At 50.6% G+C, this 12,827-nt stretch overlaps 1 protein-coding gene across 2 annotated transcripts in view; it reads right to left on the minus strand.

Annotated features, from left to right (window-relative positions):
• Positions 1-572, minus strand: part of LOC116451388 (rho GTPase-activating protein 7-like) — a 51,797-nt gene extending 51,225 nt beyond the window's left edge. For both annotated transcript variants that reach the window (XM_032124790.1, XM_032124785.1), the window contains exon 1: positions 135-572. Coding sequence is in view for 1 of the 2 variants with exons in the window: in XM_032124785.1 (XP_031980676.1) it covers positions 135-141 (7 nt within the window). In the remaining variant the exon portion in view is untranslated. The remainder of the gene's footprint in view (positions 1-134) is intronic.
• Between the last annotated feature and the right edge of the window lie 12,255 nt (positions 573-12,827).

The raw sequence follows: 12,827 nt of genomic DNA on the forward strand, positions 1-12,827 counted from the left end.
GCCAGACCCACACCTTTGCTGTCCCTCCCCAGTTCATGCCTTGTTTTCTGGCTAATTGCATTATAATTTAATTGCTGGTTTAAAAACCTTAAAGAAATACAGTAACCAAGGAAAGAAAACAAACCTCCTCCTACCTTCCATGGGGAGATGGAACTGCAGCGGGTCACTGCCCTGTGCAGAAGTTACTCCTGTGTCCCCGCAAGCAAGCAAGTCCTGCAAGCAACCAACCCCATCTGCTCGGCTTTAAGCAGGACGGCTGAGATCCCACCCAGGACGGGGTGGAGAATCCTCCCTGGGAAAGAGCAGCTCGGTCACAGCTCCTTCCAGCCGCTCTGCGCATCCCGGCAGGGCTCTGACACGCCGCTTCCTTTCTCTCCCCCTCGGTATTCAGCAGCAGCCTCGTCGACAGCCATCTCACATCAGCATCTGCAGCTGAGCCTGCCACAGGGATCGTGTTTGGCAGTGCCAAAGGTGTGGGTGGCATGGGTCCCACCAAGGAATACTGGCAGGATAAATACAGGATACACACAGTTTAAATCTGCTGCAGGATGGAGAGGAATGGAGCCCACAGAGGTACTCGAAGCACTACGGTTACATCAGGGAGAAATCCTCGATGAGCTGGAGCACGGCCCAGCAGAGTGAGCTCAGTGCAAAGCACACTGCTGAGTGCTACAATGCGGACACCACCCTGACCCTGCTGCACTTTTGCCAGAGGCGATGGGAAAAGCATGTGAAATCCAGTGCTTTTGCACCAGAACTGTTTGAGACTGAAACGCTTTTGCACAGCAAAGGTTGTTTTCTTTAAAACAATGTCGCTATGGAATTCATTCTGTCTGGAGAAGAGGCAGCTGAGCATGGTTTGAATTTCCCTCGCAGTGAACAGTCCGTAGGGTGATGTGGCTGGGCCCTGCCACACCAGGCAGGGGGTGCATGGAAGGCAGCACCCACCTTCATGCCAGCTCACCCAAGTGCTCAGTGGCTTGGAGTTCCCTTGGGTTGTAGGCAGGTAGAGGATGCTAGTGGTGTGTTTGGGCCTTAAGGTGTTTATTGCCCATCACATGAACTCACTCAGCTCTGAACCAATTCCCTCTTTGTCTGTGACTGAACTGCCCAGCACCAGGCAGCTCCCACAGCTCAGCCCTGGCTCCCACTGCCACAGCTCCCATACACATCTCTACATTACAGCTGAGAGATGGGGATGGAGAAGGCAGATAGGGTACAACTGCCTAGACCACAGCAGAGACCACAGCTGTCGTTGCTACAAGATCAGTGCTGAGCCCTGGTCTGTGTTTTCAGCACTCACAGCACACAGAGGACTCCTGATAGGGCACTGGTGCTCTTTGCAGACTCACTCTATGCCACACAGCCTCACACCAGCTAACAAGGTTAAACACTAATGAAGCAAAACATAAGAATATTCCAGGTCTTAATGCCAACAAAACATATGAATCAAACTGAAATTTTGCTACCCCGATGAGATTTCTGGTTGGAACACGCTTCTGTATCATTGGAGGGGGACATTCAGACTTGGGTCATGGTGGCTCTCACCAGGGTGTGGTTAGGATAGTCACATCCCTTAACGAGGTACATGGGTGTGGTGCGAACAGAAATTAGCTTCTGATGCCTTCTGAAATAGGATGTCTGAAGGAATAGGCTTTTCTGACTTCCTTTCCCAGAGGATATAGAGACACAAGCCTCACACAGGGCACCCTCAGCAAAGAGGCCCAGCAGACGGTGTCACCCCAGCTGACCGGGATGGCAGTGCCTGGAGAAGCCAGCACTCTGCAGGACCTGCACCCCCAAACCCAGCACATGCAATTGTTGTACAGAAAAGACAAGAATTCCTCTTCAAAAGGGGAGCACAAAGCCCTGGGGCTTTGTCACATCTCGTGCACTTGCACACCATGAACACTGATCTGAGGAGACCTGGCACCGCTGGCTCAGCAGGGCCAGGGCAGCAGGACACCAGTGCTGTGGCTGATGTGCCACCTCCCTTTCCAGCCAGCCCCCACTCGAGCAGCGCCGGAGGGAACCATCCTGTGGCTCTGTGCCTCCATGTGACGCCCGCTCCCCGGAGGCTGCCTGACCCCAGCTTCCTTCCCAGCCTCTCTGAACTCCCGGGCCCTCTGAGGAGCAGCACCGCGGTATTTTTAGCCTGTTTACAAAGGCAGAGCAGTACATTTGTGTGCAGCTTGCAGCAAGCAAGCACAAGCCATGCAGGCAGTGGGGCAGCTGGCAGCCATCTGGGCAGCAATGTGGAGGTGGTTGGCCAGGGCAAATGATTGCTTCAGAGATGGAAAGAGAACCAGAAGGAGCACCAGGAAAACATGACCATTTTGTCTTTCCTTTAATAAGCACTTGATAAATTTCCTTTAATAAAAATTTAGTATATTTTAAAGCCCTTCTTCTGGGGCTCCTTCAAGTGCTGAGAATTTCAGCACCCACCCAAGTTGCAGCCCAGTGCAGAAGCACTACAGGCTCCTACTGCTCTCCGCTGTCATTGCTGGACACCACGTGGCCAGAAGGAATCACAGAGACCCAGCAGCTGGATCTATTATGCAGTCTGCAGTGGAAGCATTATCCACTTTACCAGTTTCTTTCCTGAACCGTGATGTTTGAGCTGAGGACAGCAGTCCAGGAGCAATGGGATCAGTTGTTGTCGAAAAAGTAGCCAACCTTTGCCAGCTCCTCCAGGAAGTCACCTGGAGTTGGTGCACACAAATCATACCAGCAACTGGGTGTGCTGTCACCTCACAGAGTCCGTGGCAAACCAAGAAGCAGCCGTATTACAGCTCTTGCACCTGGTGCAGGGTGGCAAAAACCAGCCACTACTCTGTCCCTTGTACTTATGAAGATATGTCCGCACTGCTTTCTCACAGCCCAGCCCAAAAGGCTCCCTGATGGTGCTGAGCCTTATTCACACCACCTGGAGGGAAGAGCTGCAATTTCAGCTCTGGCTGTTGTTTTGCTGGAGAAAGAGACCATCCACCTGGCAGAACTTGTGTTACTCAGCACCTCAGTAACAGCCATGCCTGACACTCCTCCTGACCAACACATCCTGTCCCAGTATGTGATGAAACCCCCACTGCTTCCAGTGGATTGTAGTGCTGGTCTGGTGGCATGGGCTCCACAGCTGCCAGCAGTGACTGGGTTTGGTGCTGCTCTTCAGCCCAGCACAAAGGCCCCGAGGCATAACCAGCACACTTGAATTAAATCTAGGATTTTCAAAGTGGTTTGAGGACCTTGGAGGCACAAAACTCATAGATCTTGTACACAAAAGCAATTCCCAATGTCCTGTTCCCCCACTGAAAGTCCCCAGTTAATCTGACAGCCTCTTTGCTCCTTGCTAGTTGTGAACTGAAAGACAACCTCAGCCCAAAGGGTAACTTGGCTCTTGCTTTGGCAGAGGAACAGGGATGTTTACAATAACAATCCAGCCCCTTGGCTCCTCTGAAAGGTCTGCTTATGACAAGTGAAGTGCATGTGGGCTCAGGGAAAAGACAAATACCTTTACTCATTTTGAACACTCTCTCAGGGATGTGGAGAGGGACACCCAGCTGGCCAGAGTCAAAATGCTGCTACAAAACCTCCTGTCTCCGTGAGATGAACACAAGCCCCAGGTGGAAAGAGCTATGCACAGCCCACCCAGCTGCTTGAAAGAAAAAGAATGTAGAAAGCCATTTTCAGTAACTGGAGCAGTTATTACTCTTGCCCTGGCTGGGATGCTGCCAGATCCCTGCTGGGCACCATGCACCCAAGAGGAGGAAGAGCTCAGGCCCTGCGCCCAGTGCTCACCATGGGGTCCCTGCACAGCCTCACATCTGCCACCCCCCAGCCCATCACCATCCCCACGCAGCCCCAGGGTCTGCTCTGCTCACCTCTGCACATGCTAATACACAGCTGGAGAGCTCAGGGTGCAATGCTTGTGGGAAGGTGTTTGGACAGAGAGGAGTATTATTTCTGACACCCTAGAAAGGCTTCCTGAAAAACCACGCAGGTTCAAGTTCATGGGTTTCTGTAAGCAGCAAAAATGAAGCTTTAAAAGTGACTTAGGTGCCTTGAGAAGAGGTTGTTGGGCACTGTGTGGCTGACTGACACTGTCATGTTTTAAAGTGTCTATAAAACTCCAGCTAAAGAAGAAGTATAAAATTCCGTTCTATATAAATCTGAATATTCGCAGCTCTACATACAAATCATCAGCTCAAAACACCCACTTGGTCCCACCAGTGAAAAAGCAGCCTGGGCAAAGGCAGCTCTGTGGTGCGACAGAAAATGCAGCAGCGTTAAAGGAGCGCCAAAAAAAGTAAAGGTATTTTCCTTCCTTGATCAAGGCCGTAGCCCTGATGCTTGAATCACACCAGTGTGGGATTGCAGCTGCCCTTGGACTGACCTGCGAGGCGTTTTTCCCTGGCTGTTCTCCAGAAGCCGTCCCAGGCCCAGCTGGTGGAGCCCCCGGGGTGGTCGCTGAGGCACCTCCTGAGGTGGGGCCTGCCCAGCGCTGCCATCCTCATCCTCACCCGCACCCCAGCCCTCGCACAGGAGCCGCAGGTCAGGACCAAAGCAAATCCATTCTCTCAGTTCCTGCCTCTTAAGCTGGACTGGAAAAGCTTCTGCCCAGGAGAAGCCTGCAGGTAACTCCTGAACATCGCTCTGGCAGGAGCAGGAAGCGGAGCCCAGGGCAGCAGCCCCCAGCAGGATCCCAGCACGGAGCACAGCCCAGCCGAGGCTTGGCTCCCACCTCCTGTAAACACAGCTGTTCCCTCCGACAGGGAGGATAAATAAGGAGCGAGGCCACGCACATCCCGGGAGCTCTGCACCTCTGCATTCCCAACCCCTGCGTCAGCTGCCTGCACACAGCTCTTAATTACGTGGGATGGGTTTGGGATTTTTATTTTGATTCATTTTGAACAGAGCAGCCCCATCTAGAAGCAGAATAGGATGTTTCTCCTGTGTTAGGGGATTTACCTGAGTGATCCTTTTGTGCAGAGACCATTCTGTTTGAAAAGGACTTGGATTAAACACTCACCACAGAGAAACTCCACTCCAAAGGCACTTCTTTCCTGTGCTGTCCACTCTCTAAGCAGCAACAGAGATATAAAAAATCCTCTGCCACTTACCTGTTCAGTTACATGCCTGGAAATAGTGCCCACACAAGTATGTTCTTCCAAGCACATGCAACCACTAAATTTTGATTTCCTCCCCATTTGGGATGTGACAATGAAACATCTTTACCATGGAAGTGGGTATGTACAAAAAGCAAATACCTGACTTCTAGCTCAACACTGGTGAAGCTCCTTGGCAAAATCAGTCTTGGGAAAGAAACCAGTGGGGAGGTGATTCGAACAGCAGGTGGTTGCAGGTGGCAGCTGGTGTTACATGTCACACATCCACCACTGCAAGTGCTGGCAGCAGGTTTGGGTCAGCCTCTCACAGGAATGAGTTCCAGTGGTATTTACTGAAGCGAGTTCAGCACACAGGACCCTTCCCAGGCTGCGCCAGCACACACATCACTGCCACACACGTGTCACTGCCACACATGTCACTGCCACACACATGTTACTGTCACACACGTGTCACTGCCACACACACATCACTGCCACATATGTGCCACTGCCACACACACACGTCACTGCCACACACGTCACTGCCACACACACACATCACTGACACACACACACACACGTCACTGCCACACACACATCACTGACACACACACACACACACATCACTGACACACACACACACACACGTCACTGACACACACATCACTGCCACACACACACGTCACTGCCACACACGTCACTGCCACACACACACATCACTGCCACACACACACACACGTCACTGCCACACACACACATCACTGCCACACACACACACACGTCACTGCCACACACACACGTGTCACTGACACACACACGTCACTGCCACACACACGTCACTGCCACACACACACATCACTGCCACACACACACACACGTCACTGCCACACACACACATCACTGCCACACACACACACACGTCACTGACACACACACATCACTGCCACACACACACACACATCACTGACACACACACACACACGTCACTGACACACACACACACACATCACTGACACACACACACACACGTCACTGACACACACACACACATCACTGACACACACACACACACGTCACTGACACACACATCACTGCCACACACACGTCACTGCCACACACACACATCACTGCCACACACACACACACGTCACTGACACACACACATCACTGACACACACACACACACACACATCGCTGACACACACACACGTCACTGACACACACACGTCACTGCCACACACACATCACTGCCACACACACACGTCACTGACACACACACATCACTGACACACACACACACACGTCACTGACACACACACATCACTGACACACACACACACATCACTGCCACACACACACGTCACTGACACACACGTGTCACTGCCACACACACATCACTGCCACACCACTACCTCAGCAGGTACATCGCCAGCTCCCCAGAGCTGGATGGGTGCTCCTCACCGAGCGCATCCTGCATCCAGGAGAGGTCTGAGAGCACCCGGGGAGTCTCTAAAGCTGGCTCCTTATGTTGTGGACTGATGCTGCAAGCCTGCATCCTGATTAAGACAGCTTAATTACTGTCCCCAAGAGGAAGGAAACCCAAGGCTGACAGGCACGGTGGCTGCTCTGAGCTGTGAGCTGCAGCACTGAGCATCCCCCCCTCAGAGTCCTGGGGGACCAGGACCCCTCCTCAGAGACCTGCAGAGCACACCTGGTAGCTCTCAGCCGTACATAATGCATTTGATACAACAAACTGACATGCAGGACTGGTTATTTTTCTAGAACACCTAAGTTAGCATCAGGATGAGGAGAAAGCATTAAGTACATGTTTCCATTACAGAAAGTTCTTGGGGTTTGGACAGATGCAATCTCCAGCTATGACTGCAGGAGTATCCAGGCCATGCAAGGAGCCGTCCCCCACTCCTCCCTGATGTCTCCCTTGGGAAATGCTCAGGGCAGGAAGCTTGTCCTGCACAGGGTGACACATCCGTGGCCACATCCAGGATGCATCAGAGGGAATTACACTTTCACAAGGATGACACTTACCATGACAAAGGCATTTAGGTTTTAAAAAATTACATAAATGGCCACCTGAAGAGCAATGGCAGACACACGTATGGAAGAGGCTGTTTTCCACCCCAGTGCTCAGTGAGCTGCATGGGGGGACACAGGGACAAGCTGAACCCTCTAAGGGCAAAGCAGAGCTCCTTGGCAGGGCCATGGCAGCTGGGGACGTCACACAGCCTTTGGACATGGTTGCTGCTCAGGGGAAGGGAAAAGCATCATGAGAAGCTGGGACTGAGACAGCAAAGTAACAATATTATGCTCATTTCAGTTCATTTTGGGACACTAAATGCTTAATCCCTTTAGTGTCACCTCCCACTGTAGTTATGCTAACAAAACCCGGAGTGTTTTGATTCTAAAAGTGGTGAAATGCATTTTGTGCCTCCTGCAGAGCTCTGCTGCAAGCCTGATCCCAGGGAAGTGTAGTTATCCTTCTGCTGATGAGAAAAGGTCGTGTGAGTTTGAAGAGGGCAGGAAGGAGCCATCAGAGGCACAGTGGCCATGGCTGACCTGCCTTCTCCCACCGCAGCTTTTCTCCAGACTCTGCTCTCCCCTGTGCTGCGGGCAGGGCTGGTGCAGTGCTGGGCACTGGGCACATGCTCCTGCCTGCCCCACACACGTCTGCTGTGGGCAGCTGGCTCCTTCCATGTGGGGACAGCAAGCGCAGGACGAGCTTCAGGTTTGATGCCTCTCAGAGCACAGATTTGTCCTGCTTCATTTCACTTTTAACTCTCTGAGTCTGTGGCCATCACCTACAATTTCATGGAGCTATTGCAGCTGTAAAGAAGAAAATCTGTTTCATAAAGCCAAAAAAAAATCAAGAATGAACAGTCAGGCTGTTCATAGAAAGGAGTTAAAGTACCTCCTGTTGTTTCCCAGACACAGCCCTTAAACATGAGGCGTGCTAAAAATAAAGCTGTGCTAGGAAAAAGCAGCAAAGAGCTCCACATTCCTAGAAGCTTCTCACACTCACATCTCCGCCTTGGGACTCCTGTGAGGCCCGAAACATTTCCCGAAACATCAGGCCATTTCTAGATGAAGCAAACATCCTCCCTCAGCAGATGCATTTCAGTAATGTTGGCATTTTTAAATTATCCAGGATGGTAAAAAAACGTACTTAAAAAAAAAAAGAAAAAAAGTTAGCAACTAGTCATTAGGGTTCCTGCAAAAATAATCTGAATATGTCCATATCATTAAAGGCCAAGATAGAACTGTTTTTATGCACCATTTAGCATTTCCCTTGTGGAGAACTCAAGTGTTTGGGCATCTGGATTTCATCTGCACCTGAAGAGACTGTGGGTGTGATGTTTTAACTGCTGGCTGCAGCTGGTAACCATGTGTTTGGATACTGCCACTCTCTCTCAGGAAGATTTAAAGGAGTGTATGATCATGAGCATGCTGTTAAAAAAAAGATAAAGAATGACTTAACAGCTAAGGTTGAACTCAAGTCATTCTTTTGCCCAAACAGACAACTTTTTTAGCCAGCACAGAGGAGTATTTATTCAGAGTAAAATAAAAAATGGACGGTTTGAAGATAAGCAGCTTATCAGTGAGCCAAAGGCCTCTGGCAGCACTCATGGTACACTGTTTGAGCGAGCCCAGGGGTGCCCTGTGTTTCTGCCATGGCAGGGCTGGGCATCAGAACATGCTGAAAGTCTTGAGGAAAAGGCATTTCTGATTTTTCTTTACACACAGAATTTGGCCATTTCAACTGCTAGAAACCAACACGAGAGATTTCCTTCCCACTCTAGTCTAGCAGCTAAAGCCATCCTTTCCCAAGAGAGGCCATGCCAAGGGAGAGGTTTCCCTGGCAGAGGGAGGCTGTAACTCGGTCAGATACCCCCAGTTAATGTCCACTGTCAGAGCACAGAGCAAACCTGCTGTCCAAAACACCAGAGGTAAAAGCAGCCCGTGTCTCTTAGCCCCAGCCACATTCCTCTGCTACAAATAGCAACACGGGTGTCACTTCTTCCCTGCCCCGGAGGAGTTTTCAACCGAGATTTTAAGACTGTTTAACAAGGCAGGACAAACAGCGCTGTGTGACTGCAGACATTGGCAGTCATTTTCTTGGGCAAGTCACCTGTCCCCTGCGAGGGACCAGCCTCACACAGTCTCACAGAGGCTGGCACCTCCCTCCCACCCTCTGGGCAGGCTCTGGGTGGTGGGGCAGGGCTGGGGGACTGCACCCATCAAGTCCATGTGTCCTGTTTTGGATTCATTGCTTCCAAAAACCACAAGCCAGCATGTGGTCTCTCCTGTGTGCCAGAGCAGAGGGGTGGCAGGCACCAGCAGAGAGCCTGTGGGAGCCGTGGTACTTGGCTCTCAGCCGTGGAGTCCTGGCAGGGCAGACACAGGCAAGGCTCACACACAGGCCACCATTCCCCTTTCTTCCCAAGCAAACACAGGCTTTCCTGGCAAGGGTGAGACACCTCCAGGGGTCAGTGAGTGAGAACCAAGGTACAGAGGGCAGCGGTCACAACCCTCCCAGTTTGGTACATCTGCAGGCAGGAGCTCCCAGCAGGGACAGGTCAGACCTTCTTCAGCTTTACTCTCGGGAGCACAGAGCCTGGAGCAGCGACTGCTGGAAAAAGGGAGCCCTGAACAGGCCCAAGCCAGGGCTGCTAAGATGAGGGGTGGGCTCAGCCTGTCTGTGTGAGAAGACCTGTGCCATGAACTTGCCAAGGCCCATCTCCCTGCCCCAGGACGAGCTCCCACAGCTGAGCTGCTGGGAGCAAACACTCAGCGGGTCCTGTAACCCTTCTCCCTGCTTCCTTCTTCCTTCACTCAGGAAAGTTTACATTATGTACTACATTCCAGGAACATGCAGAACCTGTAAATAGTGCAGCTATTTGTAGTTTATACAAAAAAAATTGTCATTTAATACCTATAAAAAATTGTGGAAATCGATGGTGATACTATAACGGAACACTCTGAAGCCAAGGTAGTCATTCATGGACACCTGGTTGCTCGTCAGTTCTGATTTTTAAATCAGCCTGTTATTCTGACACGCTTAAGGTATGGATTTCCTTTTAAATGATAACTGCCATATAGCCTTGGTTGTTTAAAATTTTGCTCTTCCATAATTGTTCTCTGGAACATATGAAACTTCCACACCAGGAGAACAGCAGACAGCCTTCCAATAAGGCTGGGAGTCCGTGCCAGCACAGGGATTTTCACGCTATTTTAAGCATTTACAAGTTGTCTCAAGCCTTAAACGATAAAAACATCAAGTAGTGAGAGTGCACTGAACTCAATATTTTGCTGTTGAGGCAGCCTAGTGGGAACACGCTAGTGCAAACATTTGAATGTAAGCACCAGCTGGAGGCACTTCCTTCAGCTCTGCTACGAGGCATCACCGGGTGAGAACCAGAAGCCCTGGCCGTGTGCAGGAGCTGCTGCCCTAGAAGGAAAGGTATTAGCTCTGGGAGGGCGCCCATGCTGAGGGAACACTGAGCCACATCAGTGACAGCGCCAGGGCTGAAGGTGGCAATAGACGACTTTAAAGGACCAGGGTTTGTGGGAGCAATTCAGAGGCTTAAGGAAGATTCTATTAAGCCTCAGTCATTAATGAGAACTTGTTTGGGCGGGTTGACTTCATCACCCTGCCAAGGGCAGGGTTTGTGGGGAGGGGAGGTGCCCAGGGTTACCAAAGCCCAGCACATCCCCCTGCTCTATTTACACACGTTCTGTCAGGCTCATAAGTGCTTTACTGGCACCATGGCACAAATAATTCCTTGTGTGTGACAGCAGCACAGCCGGACCAGGCACAGGGAGCACCGAGGGGTGTTTGGTCCCCACAGGACCTGCTGGCCCACCTACACACCACACTCCTGTGTGCCACCACCGCCCGGGCTCGGGCACAGCCTGGCTCTGGAGGCACCCTGGAGGCTGCTGAGAGTGGCTCTGGGCTCCAGTGGGGCCAGATCTGAGTTCAACAGCCCTGGTGAGCACTGGGACGTGTGTCCTGCCAAGCCCAAAAATGCAGTGCTGCAGGCACTCAGGCTTTGCTGGCTTTCAGGAGCAGCTACAGCTTGAGATGATAAACTGGGACAGATGTAGTGCTCACCAGCCCTACAGCAGCCGTTTTGCCCTTCAGGAATGGCTGGTGACACACCAGGGAGAGGCTGTGCCCTGCAGAGCTGCTCCACGAAGGCATGAGGGAGTCACCCGACAAAAAAACCCCAACACCTTTTTAATAAAAGGGGATTGAAAAGTAATACTTTAAGAACGAAGGCATGTCTTCCAGTAATTTACACAAATATTATTCATAGCCAAGTAGCAGGGAAGAGTCCAGAGCTGAGGGAATGATTTCTTTATTTTTAAAATAAGATGCACTCAGTTTCCCATGAAATTCTCTGAAAGGAAAATATTGCGCAAAAAAACTCAACACACTTTAGTGTTCAGAGTCTCAGAATGATACATTTATAAGCATATACCAGGCTAAAAGTTGGCAGCTCAAGAGGATCACGTCTCTGAAGACAGAGAATGAGGAGCCAAGCAGCCCATTATTAGAGTCTGAAAGAGATACTCCCTTTGAATAAAATACTGTTGTTGTAGGCGTGGGAGCTGGAGAGGAGAGGACAGCAGTCTCCTATTTCTTCAGGGAACGCAGGCATTTGAATGAAATCATGAATGATACTCTAAATGAGAATCATATTTCAAACAAACGTGTAAGTGACAAGTGTTATTTCAACATGTCTAGTTTTGTATCTGTTGAAAAGGCTGTTAGGAAATCTCTCTAAAAATGCTGGAATTTTTTTTACTCCAGCAACACTTGCCATCAGCGTGAGCTGCAGCAACTGGGAAGGAGGCTTCAAGTGTGATATTTATCTTACTATTTTGTTGACACCCTCTGATTTGGAAAAATATGTTCCAATAATTACAGTGACTAGAGACCAGTGATGTGTTAATTAAATATTGAGAGGAGTGACCAAAAGCCTTACTGTGCCATCAAATCTCATTGTAACATGTTTTTTAGGTTAAACGGCGTGTCCTAGACACAAGAGCCCAGGAAGTGTGAAACCCAACTTTGCCTCTCACGAGCAGATGTGGTGTTGAAGGTTGAATCTCTAAGCCAGATCCACCTTCTAGCTCAACCTTTCCTCCAGAGCTGTTTCTACTGAGGCTGTGCAGGGCTTGCTGCCAGCAGGAGCACGAGCAGCAGCACAGGTCACCCGTGCTCACACGTCCTGCAGGGCTGTCCCAGCCTGCCCCAAAGAGAAATTAAACATGTTGCTGGATCATTAATGAGCAGGTGCTGCTGCTGACTGTCTGCACCATCCCTGCAGAGGTGGAAGAGGTTCCCCAGGGCCAGTGCAAGGTGCAGCCCCCCTGTGCCCTCAGCTGCACTGGGCTGCAGGCTGGGGCACACACCCGGGATGCCCCAACCCCAGGGTCCTTGGAAATGCTCCCAGATCAAGCAGCTGTCCCAGAGTACTGTCTAGGTTGGATAAAACGTAGCAAATATATTTGAAAATAACCTTAGAATGGTTCTGAGGTAGGTTAAATTCTTTAGTGATTTCCACCTTTCAGCAAAGCCTTGGAACAAACCAGAGCTGCAGAATTCAGCACAAACTAACAGGTGATCTCTGAGGTGTTCATTGAGGCAAATTGGGCTTTCCTTGCTCCAGAAGAGCAACAACAACCACTGCAAGTACAAAG

This window comes from Corvus moneduloides, chromosome 15, assembly GCF_009650955.1.
Source record: "Corvus moneduloides isolate bCorMon1 chromosome 15, bCorMon1.pri, whole genome shotgun sequence".
In the NCBI taxonomy this organism is placed as follows: domain Eukaryota; kingdom Metazoa; phylum Chordata; class Aves; order Passeriformes; family Corvidae; genus Corvus; species Corvus moneduloides.